We start from the raw sequence: 24,821 nt of genomic DNA on the forward strand, positions 1-24,821 counted from the left end.
AGCTGTTGATTCTTGGCTAAGCTACTAAATCACAGTAATTGCACTCTGTACTGGATATGTACAGAAAGTCAGACAGTCATATGTCTGTTTATATCAGGCTGCTAACAAGGCAGAGAGAGGAGAGAGCCCGTTGGTGAGTGAACGGGCCAGCAGGACTTCAAGACAGACAATTAAATGGCACAAACTCTGAGAGCTGCCTACTCTCTGAATATGCTCCGTCTAATTTCACCCCCTGACTATGAAATGGAAAATTAATGCCAGGATCAAAACCAGTGCTTATAGAAATTTTCAGAGGCACTGCTTCATTGGGTTTTAATGTCCATTAACCACGCTCAATTGCATTGTCACAAGCAATTGTCTTATCTGCTAAAAAGCAGCCATAAAATGGAAAATTACAATATGTGCAAGCTATCAGCCCGGCTCTATGGCTTTGTGGTAATTTTCAATTTAGATAACAAGCGCCTATGAATATGAAAGCAGTTCTGAATATGAATTTATGAAAGAGAAAATAAGATTAAACACCTGCGTGTCAAAAGGGCATCAAAGCTGTTTTGACAGAGGATGTAAATGTTGACCCAGAAGTCACAGGAATTACATGTCACAAAAAATCCCAGCAGGGCATGCGCTGCTAACATTAAAAAGGTCACACTGTCAATTTTTGATAAATTGGGGCCATTTTTGAGGTATTTCAACCTGAAAAAGATGATTGTGTTAATAAATGGTAGGTGCAAAACAGATGTTGACACACTTGACCTTATTTGTGACAAGGGGAAAATGAGATAGCTGAATAAAATGCCTCATTTGGTTTTTGTCTTCTCCTGGGTACCTGTTGTAGGGTGTAGAGAAGGTTGCCATCACCACATCCCTCCCGTTAATGTGGATGACATCTGTCACAGCCTGCAGGATGTTGAAGTAAAAGTGGGAGTCACCCGGGATTGAGCAGTTCATGCGGGACTTTAGGAATGAGGTCCACTGTTTCTCCAGGACTCGAGGGGAGCCGCCACGGTCGTTCTTACAGACCCGAGCCACCCGAGGGAACACCACCTGATAAGGACACACATTTGAAAGTATAAATCAGATTAAACAGCTTTAGATTTCAGAGCAGCGGTCAATTTAACATTTCTGTCCCAACAAAACAGCTGGACTCATGGAAAGTTGAAAAAAGTAACAAAATGGATGCAGCAGAACCGAACATTGACAGTTTTTATTATTATTAATATTGTCCCTCTAGCCAAAATGTGGTGCCTTCATTGCCCACAATGCAATGCGACCACCAGCAGTTTGGTCAAGCAGTTCGTTATGCTAGTAACGGCTAATGTAGCCTCTAGCAAAGATGGAGGCAGGCCACAGAAATATGAAATCTATACATTTTCTTTCCAAACAGACATCACTTGAAATAAATGACCATGTTAGGCGTAGTTGGATCCTTTTTTCCAAGTATGAAGTATAACAACCCAAAATTTAAAAACAACTCTTATTGTGTCAATGTGTGGAGTTTGATTTTTTTGTTAACACCGATTAACAGCTGGTAAATCTTAAGACCAAGATATTGTCGCCTTTTTCACACTTAGCTTTCATATTTAGAACACATAAAATTCAAATTCTACGTCAGAACAGAACTCTTTTTCTTTTATTTAGCTCTTAGAATCATAAGGATGATAACAATCTGACCACGTACAGTACCTGCTGTGTCCAGCTTCAGGAGAATTTAAAGACTCTGCATCAAGTTCCCCACATCAGCTGATTGTACACTTGGGAGTGGTTTGTAAAAGCTCAGGTTTTTATGCCAAGTCCTTTATGTTTTTATAAAAGATGTGGGTTTGAACAATTCCATGAAAACTATAAGCACCCAGTAATGATGAAGATGATGCGTTTTGATTTAAAGCTCCAGAAAAGCCCTGAGATGCACCTGGGAATGAGACAGTTGTCTTCCAAAGTAAATTTTGAATATCTGAGGATGAGAAACCTTTAAATGTGAGCCCCTGCAGAACACACCATCAGCTCTGTTTGGCTGTTTGAATGACAAAAAAACTCTGTAAAACACCACAGTGTCTTAATCCAACATTTCACCACTTTATAGCAAATTAAAGACACAGGGGAGTAAATTGAAGTGTTTCATGTGCTGTTAAGGAGTCGGCACCTGGCAACCCAAAATCCAAAGTATACAGCTTCAAATAGGCGCCGGCGCTGTAATTACCACTCTGCCGTAAGATCACTCAGTCAGTATTGTAATTAGTTGTTGTCACACTATACTTACCAGCAATAAAGCCAACCCTGACCTGAAATTGTAGCCCAGAGTAAACAGTGTGAATGGGAGCGAACATGCATTTAAACCAGATCTCTACAAACACACACACACTCTCTCACACACACACAGACAACCACATATAAACACACCCTCATCCTCTATGTTTTATAACCAATGGAGACATACATGCAGCACAGAAAACACACATCCTTCAGTCTCACTGTCAAACACGCACGCACGCACGCACGCACGCACGCACGCACGCACGCACGCACGCACGCACGCACGCACGCACGCACGCACGCACGCACACACACGGACACACACACACGGACACACACATACACACAGAGGGGCCTGTTTAGAGAGAGATTATAGAGCACTGAGATTATAGAAAATGTGTTACTGTGCACACTACAGGTGAGACTGTCAAGGTAAGTGTGGGATTATGTCAGCTTTACATAAAATATTTTCTCACATTTTTACCCGATAGAGTTGCACACTGGCCTATTGTGTGTGTGTGTGTGTGTTTGAGGGGGTTAACTAGACACACAAACCAATACAAATACACATATCACTCACACAACAAATACCTCACTCAAGGTTGGTCAAATCACTTGTGTGTTGAAATATTCTTACTTTTGTGTATTCCAGCTAACAGTTTAACAATCCAACATTAAAACTTCTGCAAACACAGACATGACAAAGTCGATTTCTCAATTTGCCATAAAGCAGAAATGACTTCTTACACTGTCAGGCAAGGCCAATCTATTTTATAATAATGAAGTGATACCATTCACTAAATGTTAAATCGCTCTCCGCACCATCAGTTCTAACACAACATGCATAATTATACTGACATTGCTTTCAAAATACCCCACAGATTGAGAGGCCTGATCTGTATTCATGCTGGGGATAGCAAGTGCCTGTCACTTCTGGCAGCGAATCTATTACGTCTGTGTTTCTCGTTACCTCCACTCTGTTCTCATCTCGTCCCCTCTCTCTTTCTCATCCTCTCTTGTGTGTTTACTTTCATTTCTTCAAAAAATATTCATTTCCATAAGGTATTTTCTGCTACCTGGCATCCAATTAGACTTTTTCAGGGCAGAGTCCAAAACTAAAGAGGGAAGATTAATAGAAAAATGTCTAATACCTGAGGAAAGCCTGTCTCTTTAACGACTTTCTCGTCTCTTTACTCGGAGAAACTCTGGTGGAATTCCTTTCTGGAAACATTGAGATGGTGGGTCAAATGGGAGCGTTGCCGGACGGATGCGGATGTGCAATTCAGGCAGTATATTTAGACCTCAAAATGGGACTGCAGACATCCACGATTTTCTTTTTGCGTCTATTTTAAAGTCCTGCATCCTGCCTCGTGTTTATCTGTTACTGAAAAATGCTTGGCCACTTTACAGCTCCTGAAAGCCTCCTTCCAGTTATGTGATACACCCATATCCTGTTAGTTTCTTCAGGCACTTCCCAATTCTCCCAGTAAATAGGAAGTCACCTCTGATTAGACTTCAAACAACAGCAGAACAATCAGGCCTGTGCTTACCTTTCCCATTGTGTTGTACTCCATGGCAATTTCTCGAAAGAAGAAGTAGATGAAGTCGCCGTAATCGACCGCCTGCACAAAGTAGGGTTCTGCAAGAGGAGGAAAAAAATAAGAAAATATGACTCAAAGTGACGTTTTGCATTGATAAAACAGTTCTGACACCATATTTCACAGTAAACAGCCTGGATATCTGTCATATTATGCAGAAAAGCACCGACTGTAAGCCTTGAGTGCCTCAATCTATCATCCATCATATCAGCGAAGCAATTTGCATGCAGGGAAAGAGGGAATCTCTCTATTGAGTTTTGACAGGCTGGACTTGTGCTTGTTTCTCCCCAGGGCAGAGCAATTTCCTGGCTACATCAACTCAGCCAGCGCAGGTTGGTTTTAAACGACTGTGTCAAACAGAGCATGTAGCATTAGCATAAGTGCTCCTGCTCTTCATACTTATACATTCTTATACACACAACAAAGGCAATGCAAATCATAAATCACACCAAACAAACACATGGTCAAGCATGCATGTCGACAGTGGAGTTTGTTTTCTAACTTGTCACTCAGCTTGGTGCTTTTCAACCTCAGAGAATGTGTTTGCATCCCACTCCTTCTTCAAACACACACACACACACACACACACACACACACACACACACACACACACACACACACACACACACACACACACACACACACACACACACACACACACACACACACACACACACACACACACACTCACCTTTAAGCCATTTGGAGTCATGTTTGACAGTGCGCAGAGTCGGGCTGTCTCCAAGGCTACGATAGATGACCGCATCGATCGCTAGAAAGTCTGTTACGGTGGCCGAGTACAGCTTGCCATCTGGAGAGGGAACACAAAGACGGAAAGAGCAATAAGAGGAAAAGATGGAGACGGAGAGCATGGAGGGACAGAGAGAGCCATAAAGGAATAGGAAAAGGTGAAGAGAGGGGAGTCAAGTCAAAACAAAAACACAAAAAGCCACTCATAGATTTCTGCTTTCTGCGGCTGAGGCTGGATACACAAACATGTTACAGATGGCTCAGAGCTGGAAAATGAATGAATCACACAAACCAAGAGAGACTCTGATGGACAACAAACAGGCTGTACACACACTTAAACATGTTGCACATTTGTAATTGCTCGCTCTCGCAAACACACTTCAAACACAGAAGGCTCTGCATACAGTTCTGAAAGAGCTCCACAGAAAACCCACAGTCGCACACGTGCGCACACACACAAACTTGACGAACACAATCCACCACCAGCATGACCTCAGCCTGCCTGGGCTTTAACCACAGTGGAAACTCAAACTACATAATTGAAAGGATAGCAGTCAGAGGAGCCCTCTTGATTACTCAGTGCTTCCAGCTCCTTCCAAGCGGCTCTGCTACACATTAACCGGTCGAGCTAGGCGTTTGCTCTCCTCCTCGGCAGGGACAGCTCATCAATGCAGCCATAAATCGCTTCACAGCAAATATGAACGGGGGACTGAATGTCTTTAGCGGCCTGCGGGTCAGTTGCATCAGAAGTGTTGCACCACACCATCGGAAAGCTGACTCATCCTGCTCCCGTCGGTTTGTGACTTATTTCTCATGTTAAGCATTTTGATAGAAAGCTAACGAGGGACAAAGAGAATGACAGAAAGGCACGATAAAAAGCCAGACAGAAGGGATTACCTTTTTTCTATTACCACAATAGTATTGATGTATTTCCAACATGCTCTAAAACGCAGCAAATTCTTTAAGCAGAGCATTTGTGGCCTCCAGTTCAAGGCTTTTCTCTAGTGCATTTAACACAGATTGGCCTCCACTCTTGACATGTTGTCAAAGTACTGCCATTACAATAAACCGCAGGGTATTAAGAACAATATTAAATACAACCGCAACTAATCCCCTCACTCAAATAGACTCAACTTTCCCATCTAGCTCCAGCATGTTCCAGTGTTTAATGAGTGCAGATAGGAGGAAATTAGGGTGGATGTTTTTGCCTTATGGCAGTAAGTGAGTTTAGCAGTATCACATGTACTTCATCTTTTCTTCACTAACAGGAACGTTTCTCCTCTATGAAACCACAAAAAGGGATTCTGAAAATCGCGTCATGACAAATATAAGAAAATATGTAAGAGATCATGTACAAGGAGAAGGTTGTTTTAGCTGAATGAAGCAGCCTTTCTTTTCTACTGGTTCTGTTTAGTGTTTTCTTTGTGTGTCTTCAACAATTTAGTTAGTTTCACTGTCATAGCATTAATTTCAATTCAATTAAATCTGCTGTATTGGCATGAACAAAGACATGTTGCCAAAGCACATAAGATTTATACACATACATTACATTATTTATGTCACATGGCCTCACTTGGTTTTTCTCCCCCATCTTTTTTTTTGCAGTGGTGATTCAGATCAGATATTAAAATTCAAATATTAAGTTTGGAAGTGACTTATGAAACCAATGCTAAAATTTTGTTCTAAATATTCCAGTCAAACACTTTATTTAGTGTTGGCTATTTAGAAATCATATGTTTCTAATCTGTTTCCTCAGTGTCTGTTTTTACGTCCATCAAACTCCAGTGACGTTGTGAAGTTACAGCGAAGGCCGCTCCACTGCAGTATCCAATCAGTGAGTCATATTTGTCACAGGGGGCGTGTCTGTCGGTTAACGGCTCTTTGAACCTTGCTTATCACTACTCAGATTTCACTCCTCTCTCCTTGATCCTCCACCTCAGAGCAGCAGTAATAGCTCTAGGATGCTCCTCAACATGGCAGGTCAGTAGCTACTTCAAGTTTGACTGAGGATCACAAAGTGTTCTTTGAGATGCCAGGCATGACTGTGAGAGAGCTCCTTCTGCTGTCCTGTGTTTCTCTTTATCCTGGTTGCCCCCCAGGCAGAGAGGGGCAAAGTCTGTTAATAAGATTTCTTGCACCAAGGCAGGTTGGACCTCGGCTATTTAAACTGACCTCTTTCATTCTCATTCCCTGTCTCTTTTTCTTGCCATTACCATACATTTGGTTTGTTCTTTTGTTTTACCTCCACAACACACACACACATACATTGTTACAGTGATCACAGATTAACAAACTGCTGATTTCTTATGAGTTGTTATTGTATTTGACTGCAATAAATTATTGTTTAAGACACTCTAAGATATTGTTGTCTCCCTTTTTGTCAAGCTCACTGAGCCTGAACTGGGTCCACAGCAGAATAAGAGTTAGTTTTTCCAAATCTTTGTCTCAATAAATGATTTGCAATAGAGAAACACAGGCCTTAGAGTGGCATAACAATCAGAATCAAGGTTGTAACACAGCTCAGTAATAAAACGAAATAAATCCATTCTTCAGAGATACTTTTCATCTTACCTGCAAACAGGGCAACATTGGCGTGCTTGGCATCGTATGGGCAGCGTGCCATCCCACTGATCTCCTCTCCCAGGGCCTCCAGAGTGTCCGTCTAGGGTCACAAATGAGGTGAAAGGTCAACAAAGGGTTAAAACAATTGTGTGTTGTCAAAAGAAACAATGGACTTGAAATACAGCTACAGCAGGAAGTGTTGGTTCCCAGTCGGAAGGAAAGACCTAGAAGATGTCAAAACAATGTCAATCTGAAGGCATCCCTGCAAAATACTCTGCTAAAGTTGAGAAATATGGTGTGAGTCACATTAAAGTAGTCCCAAAAAGCTGTTTAGAGTGTGTCTATCTCACTCTGACCTAAACTAATATCCTGTGGATGCCCCTCTGGCGTCCCACTGAGAGCTGTCAAAGTGGCCCATCTGGGAGGGTCTGGGAAACTGTCATAGAGGAGATTACAAAAAAAAACTGACATTTTCCACCACAACATGTTTCACAGCATGGGTGGGTGTGCTTTGCTTCCCACTGCCATCCTTTATCCTTCAACTGTCTTGGTGTTGAAGTCAAGTTTTAACAACCCTCGAGACAGATCTTTAACCTATTTTACTGTGGTGCTTTCCCCTGCCCTGATTTCTGAAGTCTGTGCTTTTACTCTGAAGAGGAAATAAATGGGCACAGGGAAAATGGGTGAGCACACGGCCCTGAGCGAGAAATGTGAGAATTTTTTCTAAACTACAGTGGTTTTTAAATAGTCGATCATGCAGTAGTCATTATTTCATATTTTGCAGTCTCCACTTAGTCCTATGCTTAGAGCGTTTCCTTGGGCAAAACTCATTCCCTGATTTAGATTCTAGGTTTAATTCTGTACAGAGTCGGTGTTAAAGTTCTGCTTTTCAGCACTGGGTGTAGTTCACCAAAACTTACAGCTAATTTTATCATTGTGTCACTCAGTGGTCCCATTTCCATGAGCTATTCTGAGATTTGATTCATTGTTTCAGAGGCACTGCTCGTCTAGTTTAAGGCTTAGTAGGATGATCTCTGTGAATTGGAATTTCGACAAGATTTTCCTGTTTTGCACCCAGTTTGGTCGCAGTTCAGTTGGCAGTGCATGGCGGAGAATAAGATGCGGGTGAAAGGTTATTATCATCCCACCGAGAGTTGGCTTGTCTTCCTAGGATGCCTTAGGACACTCTCTTACCCTGGCTAAACACCAGAGAATCCCACAAACACACACACATATGAAAGAAAAGAAGAAAAGCCATGCAACACTGGCCAGAGCTGAGGTCAGACAGGATTATTGAACACACTTTTCCTGCAGAGTTCATGATACACCCTCATTTTTCTTCTCTATCTCTGGTTCTATCTCTCCTGTAAACTACTTCCTTCCTTGTTTCCTCACTGATTCTCTTTACTCCAGACAAAGCGGAGCGTCACTTGCCAAGGCTGCAAACTGCTTACGCCGCCCTTTCTGGTCTCTAAACAGGTCATTTTGTTTTTCTATTCCTGTCTCGGCGGAAACAGTTATCATCTGCCCACTAAAAAGGTCACACACACGCCGGCGCAATGCTGGAAAATCCTGCCAGCGAAATTGTTGAGGCTGATTTGGCAGCGAAAATTACAAGTGACCTTTTACAACAAACACAGAGGCATGGACTGCAGTGCATTTCTCGATTTCTCATTCCTTCTGTCTCTTCAGAAATCAGGAGAGAAAAATGCTCAGAGGCAAGCTTGTATGAAGATATATATTGTTAATAGATAGGAGAGACTGTAATTATGGATCTGGTTGAGTTAATCATAAGAGACGGGAGTAGCTGAAGGTCAGGTGTATCCTCTGAATCACGCCGTCTGGATGTGCAGAGCGACGGTCGAGCTTGAAACGTCAGCAGCTTGTGCCTGTGTCAGCCACCAAACACAAACACACCCCCCTCCTCTGACACATCACAAACACACACTCGCATATCTCTCACGCCACAGCAGCTCCCCCTCCACCCCTCAATCCACTCAGTTGATTTCACAGAGGCACTGACCTCTGTCTGCTGGGCTTGGCTGCCTGTCACTGATCTATTCCTGCCGTTTGAACAGAGGAAGACACTCCCTGCCTGGCCTCAGATATACGCACAGCTCCTGTCAAGTTGTGGAGCAACAACAAGCCAAGCGCTCACTTGCTCCTTGTTGTTAGCCTTGTCCCAAGCAAACTGCAATATTTTTAAAAACAGCCAATAGCTCTCCATAAAAGTACCACGCTGAAGCACAACATTTTTAAACATTACCGTAAAGAAACGTGATGTCTTAACAGCCAGACAGATTTTTTTTTACTCTTTGTTTACCAGGCGCACCTTATTATGCTGTAAAACCCACTGGTTGAAAAAAAGAAAGAAGAGCTCCAGCTTTGTCGAGACACAATTCAAAGTAATGGGAGTAGAACAGTAAGGCTGTCACAGTTTGTCAGCGCTGCCTTAACAACACACTGTTCTGCAGGGATCGACTGTAGCTCGGCAGACAAATGTACAGTAACCTTGGCTCGGGGTGCTGTGTATCTAGATGAATTAATTACTACAACAGCTCACTGGTGCTTTCCATAGGCTATATGCTAATTAATTAGACAAACACAATGTAGATCCAAAACATGCCCATCAGGAGTTTTATAATTGGTTCAGCATCAGCTTAAAAAATTCAGGGTGAGGGACACATTCTTCTCATGTGACTGTCTTGTTCTTGTGACTTCTTTATGGGATTTATTTTTCATTTTTGAGGGATTTGTTAGTCCTTAGATGACATACTTCAGGTGAGCGAAGCCAATATCCCATTTATTAACTATTTCCTTGGTTATTTTAGAGAAAAAAAATGAAATATTCTTTTAGGTTATGTTTGCTCATGTTACTGTTCCAAATAACCTTGGGGATAAAAGACAATCTTAAAGTGACCTGAGCCATCATTCCACTTATTAGCTGTTAATTAGCTATCTTGTGTGTTTTTGTAGAATACAGGTTATATGATACAATACAATACAATGCAATACCGATAATATAAGATACGACAAAATATGATCTGATAAGATAAGATAAGATAAGATACTGTGCGATGCGATGCGATGCGATGCGATATGATATGATATGATATGATATGATATGATATGATATGATATGATATGATATGATATGATATGATATGATATGATATGATATGATATGATATATGAGATATGATAGGATAGGATAGGATAGGATAGGATAGGATATGATTCCACATGATACACTTCATTGTCATTTAATATTGGGAAAATCTGTCATAGATTTAGCCGCCTACATATATTGCCATTTAATTATCCTGCAAATGTTAAAACCAAATGTGACATGAAAGACAACAATAATGAGACAGATAAGAACACCATGACCATATTGAACAATCTGTATAAAAATGATTATTTCAAATAGCTCATTTTACATTAAGGGACTCTGCAATCTCCAAAATGATCTCAGTGTTTTGGCTCATTATGATTTTGATGTATGACTATGTCCTAATTGATAGTGTCAAATAGGGCAACTGCTTGAAGATTAATCATCCAAAAGAGAAAAAGAGAATCTCTTGACACTTTGATGCATTTACAGATCTGGCTCAGTGTCCATTTTTCCACCTGCATAACCTTCCCCCCATCCATAAAGGTCAAGTGCACAGGATCACACCTGGGCTAGGAGCAGTTGTGTAAAGCAAACAAGGACACATCTCCCTGGGAGATTAATAGTCATGGCCCATTTCTCTGCAGCCTGTCTCTGAGCCCTGGGAGGATGAACCCTTTCCCTGACCACCTTTTACACCGGAGCAGCAGACTGGAGGCTTTGCAGCTGCTGAAAGAAATATGTTTGAGGAGGAAGAGGCTCATTTATCTGAAACTTCTACTTCTGAAATGATTAATCTCCAAAAGAAATAACATAATTGTATCCCTGTATTCTTGTTAATTGAAAGACTATTTTGCTTTGAAGCTGTGTATTATTGCTTTTCTTTGTACTAACATTTCAATCACATGGTATGGAAAATCTATACAGAGAGAGGAATATATGGATGTATGTTAACACGCTCATATTTCAGACGGAAACACTTGGCATGCATAGAAATTTCCCAGCGCATCTCTGTCCACAAGTATAAGGTCCAGGATGCATCACCTGGGACCCTCTGTCTCCCAGCTTCCCCACTGATTCCCCCCGCTTCGCCTGGCAACAGGCGATGAAACTGACTCCAGTCATATATCAGCCCAGCTGGATGGGGTGTTTATTATTACAGCGCAGCAAGGGAGTGACAGAGGGAGAAAGCAACAGAGGGAAAGATGGCGGGCGGAACGGTGGGAGCAATGGAGGGGGAGAAGGAATTGGGGCTGGCAGGAGAGGAGGAGAGAGGGGGGAGGGTGAGAGGAAGGATGAATAAAAGAATAGAAGAGTGGGAGGGTGCTGTGAGGTGATGAGGGAGAGGGCAGTGCCAAGGTGTCTTTCAGTGTTTTTTTCTGTATGAATGCATGTGTGTGTCTGTGTTTTTCTGCTGACACAAACAACACAAGGTGATGGGCGGATAACAAGCAGCAGCTAATGAAGAGAAAAAACTGCTACAAGTCGAAGAGAAAGAGATGAAAATAAAGAGGTAACCAAGTAGGGAAAGGTGTTGCAGCAGACGACAGCGTTGGGTTATGCTGGTCTAGCCGGGTGCCCTCCCTGCCCCCTCAAGTCTCTCTCTTTCTCCACCTCTGCTCCCTCCTCCACCCCTCCAGCCTCCCCCTGCTCGCCCTTGCAGCGTTGTTGATTAATGTGGGATGAGGCTGGCCCCGAAACAGAAGCTCTTTTCAGCGCTGTCACACTGGGGAGATGGAGAGGCAAACTGTGGCCAAGGTGGATTTAACCACAAACACACACACTCACTGATACACAGATACACACACTTATGCACACACTTTTGACGAGGCGGAGTGGACGAGCCCAGCACGCCATCAAAGGCCTGGTATCTGCCCAGAGAGTCTGCCAGGCTGCCAGCAGTACAGAGTGTGTGTGTGTGAGTATGATTTTGAAAATGTGTGTGTTGTATGTTTGCCTGTTTGCACAGTTGTCAGTGTTTGGATGGGTGAATACACACTTCTGTTTCGTCCATACACTTGTGCCCCAACATTTGTTTGTGCATTTGTAGATTTGTGTAAAAGTGATTAGCAGTGATTTTAACGACATTTGAAATGCTGTAAATCTTTTACTCATTTGACATGAAGTTATGGCGTATTGATTCAGTTTCTGGTCTGAAATGGTTATTTTATTCAGCTGTAATAATTATAGTGTAGGCGATGGAATCATTTTTAAGGGGACAGAGCGGATCTAAGCTCATTTGCTAAGAAAATGTATGGCTAATTAGACTGAGCTAGTTTGAAATATGCAGGAACTGCATGCTCAGATGAATTAGCTGCATTTCATCAAACTGTTATTGACAGATGTGTTGCTTTTTATTAAATTCCTAACAAATATTCCTCATCAATATTAAATTTATGTTACCATCACTCAACATGTGCAGTGATTTATGACAGCAAAGCCCTGATTTTAATGTTTGCACAAGCATGCGTGCCTGTGCGTATGCATGTATCCAAGCGTCACTGTGTTTTACTGCACTTTCCCCTCACTTCCCCTTTAACTCCACCAGACTGGCAGCAATCTCACTCCAGCTCACAGCTAAAACACAAACCTTGAAACCATAACCGGAGGAGCCATAAAGCTAACCACGCCTGATAAATGCAGAGACATAAATTCTACTTTACCCTGCAGGAGGAGTCGCTGAATTGAAAGACGTCCGCTCTGTGTGCTTAGCATGCTGAACCGTAGACGCAACCGAGCGGAGATGTCTTGTTTCTCTGGTAAACAGATCTAGTGAAGCAAAGCAGGAGAGTTTTCCCCACAGGCCACCTAGATAACATCTCAGTGTGCCGTGACCACCGCATCATCCTAACAAAGCAAACAATAGCATCCTTCAGGACAGAACCTCTTTCTGTCTCTCGCCTGTCTCTCTGATTATCCCTACATCTTTCTTTCCTGCCTGTACCATGTTGTTTTTATCTGATTTCTCCTTATGACAGCTCACAGCCCCTCTGGATAGTTGGATGAAATGACAGTGATGTTGAATCCACATTAATCGTACTTTTGTTTGTCTAGAAAAAATTTCAGACTTACTTTGTTTCTTTGCATTTGATACGACTTGAATGACTAGCCTTAAACTGAGTGGCTTTGTTCCTGTGGCATGTTTTGCTGTCTTTTAGTCAGTCAAGCTGCTGCAGGTAGTTCAAATTGTTTCATGAATGAGCTAAGATACACTCAATGGAATCGAAAAAACTAACTTTTAACACTAATGCATCAAAAACAACAGATTTGTGTCACTAGGGAAGGAAACAATTGGGACAGTTTCGGCAGCAGTTGCAAGACAGCCTGTCAACTTTTTGTGTTTGTCTTTCTGCCTGCTTGTGTTTTTTTTTTTCGTCTGCTTGTCTGTCTGCTAATCTTTCTCTTTCTGTCTGTGACTATCATTTTCTGACATCTCTATTTTTGGTGATAATGTTGATTCAAAAGTCTACCTGCTCTGTCTTGACTCCAGGTCATTAAAGATGCCTCTTTGCACGGCCGTTTTTGCTTCGCCTGAAGGAATTTTGAAGCTATTCCAAACATGCCCGCACGAACATGGCCAGCAAGGCATCTGTTTACTGGAGAAGCTTGACTCGGATTTCAGGACTGGGCCTGATTGTGTGAGTGTGAGTATGAGATGAGAACGAAGGTGGTTAGGTTTCTCAGCTTCTAAATCGAGCGTGTCAAAGTACACCTGGAGATAAAGACACAGGAGGAGGGCCCGCTGAGTTGTGAAAGTCATCCATCCTTGTCCATCACTTCGTAGCTTCACCCCCCAAAACCACCCCCCTTAAAAAAACACCCACATAGTTTGGGTTGAAAAATTATCGTGTCACTGTGTGTGACAGTGGAAAAATAAATTAAAGAGATAGATAATGCTGATAATAGGACTCTTAAGAGACGATACGTGCACATGCGTATATGTGAGGAATACTTCTAAATGTGAATGGGAATGTGTATGCGTGTATCTGCTTGTGTGTTCGTGAGCACATCCTTACCTTGTAGGTTCGACAAGAGGGGTTGAAAGCATTTGTTCCACACACAAACAAGGTGTCATCGTTTTGCTGCAGGAGGACTTTGATAAAGTTGTGACACTCGTCCTTCAGGGAGAGGAAGAAAGGGAGATAAATCTAAGGTGACATTTGCGTCCTTTTTTTATTTCACACAGAGATCAACGTGTGGTCTCTGAGAAGAGCCACTTTCTTTTGCTGTCTTCTTAAGTACAGTGTGTCACTAGACAAGACAAGATACAGACATGTGTTTTTCAAACAGCATATGAACATGACATGTGGCATTTCCCTCACACTGAGATACATTATAGCTTATTACCAGGCTCTGAAAAATGCTAGATTCTGATTGGTCAAAACCAGCAACTGCGGCAGAGCTGGTGAGTGCTTTTCTAAGCAGCTGCTACAAAGTCACCTAAACCATAAGTGGTCGTGATAATAGCAACAATGATAAAAGTTGTGACATTTGCCTCCTCTATGTTTTAAGATGAGTCACTGGCAGAGCTCAGAAAAAAAGGAGAGCTGAGTGAGGACAGAGATGTCAACATAAATACTCCTGCAGAAGTCCTGCTCACAATGTCTAACGTTACCTTCAGTGAAAATGTTTAGTTTAATCTTATTAAGCAAATAAGCAGGTTAATGTTTCAACTTGACCATGAATTGAAATGTTCCTACTGATATTATAATCACCCTGCAAGGAGGCTGATAAGAAAATGTTGCTATTGGAGGCATCACTAACCATGGAATCAGGGAAACTGTTTGTTTTTAGCTGTCTAAATGAACATTTTTAAATTAATACAATACTCTCTTAATCAAGATTTTGTGTCAACTTGTTATGTCTTTATTTAGTAGCCTGGTAATAAGCTGGTTAATGTATGGTGAATGTAGGTGGTTATGCAAATTAGAATCATTACAGGGTGAGCAAGACCTCAATCAAACGCAAAGCATTCACTTTACATCATTCCTTATTTATCAAGTGATTTTTATGCAACCCTTCAATGTATTTCAAAAGCAGCAGTACATTAATTAATTTTATCATTAGCATGTAAGATTTTTTATAGTTTTGTCAGGATAAACATTAAACCCAGAGTGAATGCAGTCATATGAAAGTAATGCACAGTTTATATACACTGCAGGTGTGTTATTGCACTGCAGGTGTGTTATTGCACTGCAGGTGTGTTATTGCACCTGCAATGTCTCCTGTGTTTGTATATGTGTGAATGTGTGTGTGAGAGACAGAAACAGATACTGTTAGAATTGACACCTGTAACACCTGCATTGTGTAATATGTGATCTCTGGAGTAGTGTTTTGTGTTAATTGAGGTGTTATTTGTTCTGAAGTTGAACTAAAGTTTAGGTTTAACTTAAAGAAGATGTTGTGTGAGTGTTTTCAATGTGTGTTTTCTGTACCTTGTGCTTCCCTTTCATTCTGCAGGTGTCCACGTCCGCCTGCCGGGACTTCCACGTCATTTTCTGCATTAAGAAAAAAAAGATGACAGTAAAGTGAGTAAGGTGAGGGAGGGATAAAACAGAGAAGCAAACCAGATGAACAATAAGGTAGGAGAGAAAAACAGAAGGCACCACAGAGCTCAATAACCAATCTATACTGGGATCAATAATCATCATCTGAGATTCTCCATTATCGATTCCTCTAATGAGGCACCTGCTCTGAGGTGAACTTTATTCTAAGCGCTGATTGGAGATCAGTTTACCTCCTTGAACTTCTAATACTCTGCCCGGGAGGAGGAAATACGATACTGACCCTGGATCAGAACAGAGTCCGTCCAAGGACAGATCTCCCCTCCCAGAGCTCATTTCTGTGGATTGATAGGTTGGCCATCCTTGTACACACACATACACAAACACACTTACGGATATACACACTAACACACACTGGCTGCCTTGGCCTCTAGGTCAGCGCTTGCCAATACCTGCCAGTCAACTACAAACACACAAACGAATAAGCAATCTTTCACTGTCACACACACTTATCAGTCAATGCTTGGTTATATCTGCAAAAAAACACACACACACACACACACACACACACACACACACACACACACACACACACACACACACACACACACACACACACACACACACACACACACACAAACACACAAACACACAAACACAAACACACACTCACCACTTTCTCATCCCTCCCCAGTGTTGCCTGAGGGTCAGCACAGGGCCGCCCGGTTCAGATCGGCGCTTACCCGCCGCTGTTGTACAACATGTTTGGAGCTCGGCTGCTGATTAAAGACCCTCAGTCATCAATCAATCTGCACGTCTCCCAGTAGCCCTTTCATGTGCAGCCTGCTCTCATTAAGACCCACTCACCATGCTTTGACATTGAAGTGGATGAGGTAGAGGGATGGCAGGTTGTTGTATACACCAGAATGGCCTTGTTTGAATTGTGTTTGCATGCATTATGTTGAGGGCAAGTGATGGCAGCGTGGAGTGGTTGAAATGGAGCACAGAGAGGGTTCTTACAGCTGAGGGCCTCTGCGTGAATGTAAGGTGTATTTTGAATATTTCAACAAGATAGAATGAGATCTTCGGTTCCATCTCTTTTTTGCAACTAATCTCATTTCCTGCTCTTCTTCTACCTAATTCCCTTCCCCCTCCTTCTCTACTTCCTCTCCTGTCTCCTCAGCTTCCGTTACACATCCTCCAGATCTCTGCTTGTCCCACTGCTGAGCGTGGATGACGTAGGCCAATCACTCGCTGATTGATTGGATAATGTTCTTAGCAGGGTCAGCAGGGCAAGCACGGCAGGCTCACACCGGTGAGCGGGTGAGTAAGACTGCTGGCAAGGCACACGTATACACCCACGTGCGCATAGAAACAAACAGCAGCACTGGGAGCCAGGTTATTAGGGTTACGTTGTCAATCACAGCACGCTGAGAACAACTCGTCCTCCAATAGACAGACGTCTCACTCACCTTACTGAAAAAGATCTCGTCACTGTTGGCAGTGTCTGTGTCCACTGTGTATATGTGATCCCTGCAGGCAGAGGAGGGAGAGGGGGAGAGAGGGATTTAGGAAAAGGAGAGAGAGGAGATGAGGAGATAAGAGGTCAGACAGGAGCAGACAGTCAAAAATTCAACAAACAATAAAACATGTTTCTTCTCTTCCCTCTGTTTTCCCCCCGCAGGCAGCAAACAACATCAGAAAATGAGTCTTTGTGTAAACTTTGTTCAAACTTCAAAAAATGACAATAAACAAAAGGAGGCCAGAGCTATTTGCTCTGTCAGACAGAAACAGTCAACAAAGGTTTAGAGCGCTGCGGCGCAGGCCTGAGGACAAAGCCTCTTTGTCCCACAGAAAGGTCTTTGGGGGGTGTAAGGGAGGAGGGGAGGTTGAGACGGGAGGTGCCAAGTCACTCAGAGCTGTTCAGGTCAATTAAGCCTAGTGTTTGAGCCACAGGAAATCTATACTAACACTCATTACAGCTCAGACAAGTGGACTTGTGTGTGTTGGCCTGGAAATATACAGCCTTCTCCTGTATTACACAGTCCAGCCATAAAGGCCCCAGCAGGGCATATGGAAGACATAAAAACCACAAGGGTTAACTACATCTCAGACAGACGCACAGGCTGGTGGAGCGAGCATGTAGCTACACCTACTTACCGTGAAGAATTAGGGTGCAGACATGGGGAGGGAGGGTTAAGCAGTGGGGGGGAGAAGGTGCAGAGGTGGTGTGAGCGGAAGAGACACACAAAAAGGGGGATTTTCCTCATTTGAGGGGAGAACTAAAGGTGACCGTGCCAAGCGATGTAGCTGCTTTAATTTGCAGGAGATTAGCTGTTGAACGTGTTTTTAATCAAAGTGTATAACAGTGGCATCGTCAGACTCACGGCTTAATTACGTTCTAGCTCCCCAACCTGCGCTCAGACACTCAGCCCGCCTTGCTCTCTCATTAACTAAATCTAATAAAGTCTTTGGAGGAACAGGCATCTTGAAATGAATCCACTTATATCGCTTTCCTGGGGGCCAACGCTGTCTCCTGAAGGATAAAACACAGCCTACTGTACATTATCAGCCACCACATTTAAATTGAATAATTAATCTCAAAGAGCAGCTGAAATTAAGAAAACACTGATGTTTCCTCTGAGGGAGACGACACATTCACCATGAGGTCAGAGGCTAAAAATTCACTCTGTCAATTACACTTTTGGTATGTTTTTGGCCATAGCTCCCTCTTCCTTTGTCTACACCACAAGGGATAGTTTGGTTTCCTTGCGGTGGGGTTGTATGAGGTGCTTGTCAACAGTAAGTGCATTACCCGCAGGAGATCCCGGTCAGCTCTTTCTCTTTGTTGAGAATCCGTCCAGAGAAGTGAAACGGAAGCTAGACTATTAACTGCAGTCGGGGTCAGCTTTACCACTTAATTTAGCTAATTCTGAGAAAGTCTGCACAGACATGAATGTTGGTGGAAGTGCAAACTCTATTTAGACATCAAAAAGCCACTTTGTGCAAGCACTATTTACGGCTATGACACATATGTGCTCTTCCGCCAGCAGAGCACTGACCAGCTTTTCTGTAAAGTATGAGTTGAGTTAAATTCTGCCTCGCTCACTGATAGCTGTACTGTATAATTATAGTTAATAAATTAACCCTGTCTGTGGCAGCTGCTAACCTACCTTATGTGCAAGTTCACCGTCTGGTTCCTCAACAAAGGGGAGGAGCTGACCAGCTTCCCTTGTGGATAATGCATTTACTATTGACGAGTACATCATACAACCCCACTTTAAAAAAAACTGCACTATCCCTTTAAACAATGCCAGTCTACTCTCAAAACCTATATTCAAAATGTCCCTATATGTTACGCCCACTGAGCCTTCGTTAGGTTGGTGAAAAGTCCATCGATCAGTCATGTAATCTACTTTGTGCATAAAACAGCCCGATCTTGATCCTTTCAATAAAGTTCAGTTTTGTTGAGCTAATGTTTTTAAAGACCACAGGACTTTGTCGCTCATTCTGTACATTGCTTGTTCGATTACAGGCAAAAAAACATCCTCTAAACTAAACTGAACTCATTTTATTGTAATATTCAGAAACGGAAGGAAAAGAGAAAAGAGTGCAGTCAACCTGAGGTCAGTGAGCTCCATCCCGTGCCCTTTCTGGAGTCAAGTTCACCTGAATCAAACACCAGATGCTGACTGTCACTGTGCACTCTGCCATGACCAAAAATCAAGCTTTTCAGGCTAAAACACAAAACTGTGCTGCAAAGTGTTTTTCATTAAGCTTCTCTGGTAGCACTAACATTGCACTACTCAGGCTAATTGATCTGTATTGAATTTCCACGGTTCCTTAAAACAACCCTGCTGTGTTTCAGTGTTTCTTTCACCTTGCTGCCAGGGAAACAGGATATATCTCAAGGCAGGGGCAGTGAATTTGATTATTTAAATGGCTGGATAAGAATCCACCTCATCATGTTTAAGAGAAGAAGCAATATTTAAATGGAGACTATAAAGTGATGGTTATAACAAGGATGGATCAGTATAATTTTCTTTGACTTGTTCTTTTAACTTCAATTAAATCTTCATATTAAAATTCAAACTTTATATTAAAAAGACAAAACTAAATCAAAAGCCATTAAATCAGAGGATTACTTGAAGGATTTAGTATAATCCTGTGGGCAATTTTAAAACAGGCTCATGAGAGATCTGTAATTGACTGCTGCAGAATATTAAGACAGCACCCATTCTGGCTCCGCTACCCGACTTGCTCCTGTCTCTGGTTTTGGGTGCTGACAGGATCCCCGAGGGGCCGAGGCCTTCATGCCAAGGGGATTTCAGTTCCAGCAGAGATTAGAGGGAACCAAGCGATGAGGCGTCCCTCAAACATCCTGAGCAGAGATGGAGCAGGACAATGGAGCGGCTGTGTCTGTGTCAACACCAGCTCTCAAAACACACACACATATGGAAGGAGACATGCTCGCACAAACACACATACAGGCCCCCTTTTCTCTTCTCACAGCTGCACCTGAACTCATGTTACAACATCCATCCTCTGTGTGAGTCACAGCTTTATAACTTTATGGTAAAAAGAGAGCAAAATAAGTGCTCTAAGGACTACACTGGTGGTATTGTGTGATGAAGACCATTAACTACAAATTAAATCTATATAAACACCATTATCAACACTTTTCCAAAACTTACTTCAAATTTTAAGATTGATTTCCACCCTCAAGGCAATCTGTGGTTTTGGCGTATCTAATAACCTTTAAAAATCATTGTGCAGAAAGTTGATGCTTGCTTGAAATGCATGATTCATCACAGCCAGCATTTAACTGCCTTTATTTCCTGCCAACATCTCTTTATTAACAAGAGTTATGGAGACATTTGACAGCCTAAACAGAAATTTCTTTGTTAAAGGATACTGACGCTTAACCTACCACAAAAAATGACTGTCATGATTGATCACTGGTCTTTGATTCACTGACAATCATTTAGTTTATGTAAGACATTAAAGCTAATAAATATTGTTAATGTACAATAATGTAAAACAACATATGAAGCAGATTCTTACTTTGGAGAGCTGCAAAATGAGAGTATGAAGGATAACTGCCGAAAGAAAAGGTGCATTAAAGCTCCTGTGAGGAGTTTTTAAATTGTAATGAAACTGACTGAAAATAACAGTGAGGCCTTTTTATGACCTATAAAGGAAACAAGACTATTAGGGGGTAAAAACAACTATTTCTAATATGCCTGCACATGCAAGGGAGTAGGTGTCAGACAAGGTGATTTAAAGCACAGTAAAAGAAAACCCTGTTTTTTTACTTTTCCATTGTAAATATTCATGATGAGTGATACATGTTAATGTTAAAGAAAGCAGCCATGACTTTCACATGCACAGGAGGGGATCAGCAAGGATAGAAGAGGAATCAAATTTTCCTTCTGGAGCACTAAAAATCGGAACACAGAGGAGATTTAATGTATTTTGGCAATTCATTAATTTCTTAATTCACTATTTCAGCTTGAAGGACACAGAAAGTCCATTTAAGAAAAATCAATCAATCAATCTTTAACAACAACAAAATAATGTGGTAGAAGTAAAGTCTTGAGTCAGAGCTTAGTTTCTCTCCTTTTATAAGGTTGCCATAAGGTGTGGCCCTAGGAAAGACAACTTTAAACTTAGTATTCGGTATACAGATGTCAGCATTTCATTTTTGTTTGCTTTTTGAAATATTTCCCTGCTCATGTGTCTTCAAGCTCTGAGTGAGAGCTGATAAAATCCCACTGACCCAGCAGCCTGAAGGCGAGGTCACATTTCAAGACGGTTCTTGCTCACTGAGCACAGTTCAGACTAAACAACTGGCCTGAGTAAAGCTGCTGAGCTGTCCTGTTAGGGCTAAAAATGTGACACAGATTAATGAGACAACCTAGTTTTATCATGCAAAGGCCTGTTTCCATTTACCCCGAGCAGTTCACAGTGAATACAAAAGTAGGTGCTCTATTGTTTATTGTTTCCTAGAATAGAATCCATTTTCATCATGTACGCACATTTCCATTTCAAATTATTTATGAGAATGAAAATATTGTATGAGTGTACTTCCACTGAATTTGGGTGCTTGAGCCTGTGGACTTTGTGTTAACTGACGCAGTGCAGGACTGGAATCTAAAACATGTATACTATTTATAGGATGTGAGTAAAAATACTTTTCATGATCTAAAGAATTAACACCTCCTTTATTTTTGACTCAGTAAACTTTATAATGTTGGATCTTGAGCTCACTCCACATATGTCAAACTGCGCCCAATAATATTATCAGGAATTGTCAGGAAGCTAGCTACAACATAATTACTCTAGAACAGGTGTTTATTTAAAGTATGACACTCTGCCCACCTTTCCTTCAAACTAGCTGATCCATGACAACTTGAGACCCATTTCTAGGCCTATTTCCGTTCATATTTTGGGATATTGGCACCATTCGAACTATGCCTAATCAGCTCTCAGCAGTACCTGTTCGCATCATCCATCGACGCTCAGACAAGTACTATGGGATTACTTTGCTACTGAAGGGGTGTCTATTTCTATGACTTTTAAGCGGATTTATGGACATTAATTCAGAGATAAAGCTATCCTCAGGAAGTGTCACACTGAATCTTAAAATATGTGCCTCATGTCTGTGGGTTCAGATTTGACTGAGTTATGACTCAGTCTTCTCTGAGGGCTGAAAGTTTGAAAGTACCTTTCTGGCTTCATGAACTGTGTGTCACCTCAGTCACAATAGAAGCCAAACTGAGGTTATCCTTTTTTTGTTGTTTTTTCTGGGCAGTTTTTCCTTTATTGATAGGAAAGCTGAAGAGAGACAGAAAACACTGGGAGTAGTGAAGGGTCATAGCCAGGAGTCGAACCAGACGTCGAACCAGTGACTGCTGCGACAAGGACTATAACCTCAGTGCAAGGGCACATGCTTAAGCTGCCAGGCTAACTGGCAACCCAAAAACTCAGGTGATCTTTGAAGTCAGTAAGTTAAGTTATGCAACTTACAGTAAGATTGGTCTATTACGTTACGTAAAAAGGAGTCAACTTTTAGGAAGAAATCAACATTTATTGGATGACTTTTGGATTCATACAGGAATCAAATCACAGTCTCCTTGGTCTACGTCCTTTGTTTAACCCAACAAACAGCCTCGACATCCTTGATAAACAGCCCTCGTTGCCACATCACATGACTTTAACAACGTATGATAAAATTTGGTACGGAAGGGTGTCAAAGACATGATGCTGGAGGGATATCAAGTGTTTCATGTTTTATGGTGCAAGGACTCCAACCAAGCTGCCATATTTCACCATTTTAGGAAAGAGAACATTTTGCTCTTAGGCAGAGTCTTTGTCTCATGTTCCTCCCTGCAGCTTAAAAACCATTGATTTATGCCAACCATTGGACCCAAGTGTGATTGGTACAAATCAGACTCACAGTCACATGAACAATCCAGATACAGCCTGTCCAGGTCTTTGTTTGGATCATGTTTAAATCCCCCAGGACATAGGAGTTAAATGATTAAGGTTCTTGGTTATTGGTTACTAGCTATATTTGCTGGTGTATGTACATTGAGAGCGATGTAAAACTGGAGTTAAATTCCTTTAACCTGGCTAATAAATCTGATTCTGATGATGCTCCATAACATTTTCTTCCCATCATTTTCCCATTCTCGACCGTAAACGTTGAATCGAACATGCTCTTAGAGAGGCACAGTGTTGTTACCAAAGGGTAGACACAAGGGTCTACAGTGTACTGTATTGATGATGAAATTTCAAAACACCATGAGATTTTGGGGAATATAAAATAGCAGAAGCCTTTGACAAGAAATGGTTGCAAACAATTGGAAGTCAAAGTGAATCACTTGGCAGGGGTTTCGCATTTCCCGAAATTCAGCGACAAAAATGTGTGAGTAGGATGGAAGGTATGCAAATATCCTCTTAGAAACAAATGTGGAAGCTCTGAAAAAAGATAGTTACAGACAGAGAGAGAGAGAGCTGAATGATTGAGGCAGGACAGTGGACCAACTGAGCGCGGGTGAGGGTGTGAGACTGAGTGGAATAGAGTGACACAGAGGGTCTTGGTCGGACATGTAGCCATGCATGGCCATGAGAACACAGGGGCTTTGTGTGGAAGAATGTCGTTTTCATAACAGCGCGTTTCTTCTGGGGGTGACGGCGGTCCATCTGCTGGGCCTTTGTCAAACTATCTTGCAGAATAGAGAGGAACGCGATTAGCATGCACCCCACACCTTTTCGCCACCACCCCTCTTTCTGCAAACTAAATGCCTGCACGTCCAGCCTCCTCTCCACCTCCCACCCTTTCCTCTCTCATCACCCTCTTCATCTATGTTCCTCTCTCTTCATAACTGGATCATGGGTGGTAGAGGAGGGTTCATTGTACATTGTTTTTGGCTTTCCCTGGTTCAAATCCTCCTTACAAAGTGGATGGGAGGGAACTGGGGAAGCCAGCAGGCACCTTTGGGCTGTGAAGGGAGCTGTTGACGTTCTGAATGGGCTCAGGGCGCCGAGAGGCCCTCTGTGATGTGGTGGCATGAAATACAACAAGCCAGAGTTCACTCACCCCAAAGCTGCGGCCTGGTTGTTCTTTTTGGAGGCTGTATTTTTCTGAATTCTCTCCACATATTCAGAGTGTATGTGTGTTTTCGTATGCAGCTACAGGTCAGGGAGGTGAGGGGCATGTTTTGAGCATGGCCTCAATTAGTCAGGCATGCATAATAGGTGCATAAAATATTAGATTTTCTTTAAGTGTAATCATTGAAATTTATTCAGTAGTGTCAAAATATTTTAAGGTCTTTTTTTTATTGCTTGGGAGCTGTATTGATGAAGGAATGTGTGCTCTGGGGCTAGAAATGTGCTTTTCAATTACAAAAATCCTCATTCATGAGTTAAGTATTCGTACAAATCAACTAAAAGAGCATGCAATCCCTCACTATTGCTAATATTTGAACATGCTGGAGGGATGTCAAGGATTACCCTTTGTTTTTTTCATACAACATCCTG

At 42.0% G+C, this 24,821-nt stretch overlaps 1 protein-coding gene across 1 annotated transcript in view; it reads right to left on the minus strand.

Moving 5' to 3' along the window:
* Positions 1–24,821, minus strand: part of sema6a (sema domain, transmembrane domain (TM), and cytoplasmic domain, (semaphorin) 6A) — a 139,693-nt gene that overhangs the window by 40,261 nt on the left and 74,611 nt on the right. The window contains 7 exon segments of the mRNA XM_034692543.1: positions 827–1,044; positions 3,801–3,889; positions 4,540–4,659; positions 7,170–7,260; positions 14,289–14,390; positions 15,708–15,770; positions 17,249–17,309. Of these exon segments, the coding sequence (XP_034548434.1) occupies positions 827–1,044; positions 3,801–3,889; positions 4,540–4,659; positions 7,170–7,260; positions 14,289–14,390; positions 15,708–15,770; positions 17,249–17,309 (744 nt within the window).

The sequence above is a fragment of the Notolabrus celidotus genome, chromosome 9 (assembly GCF_009762535.1).
Source record: "Notolabrus celidotus isolate fNotCel1 chromosome 9, fNotCel1.pri, whole genome shotgun sequence".
NCBI classification, from domain to species: Eukaryota; Metazoa; Chordata; class Actinopteri; order Labriformes; family Labridae; genus Notolabrus; species Notolabrus celidotus.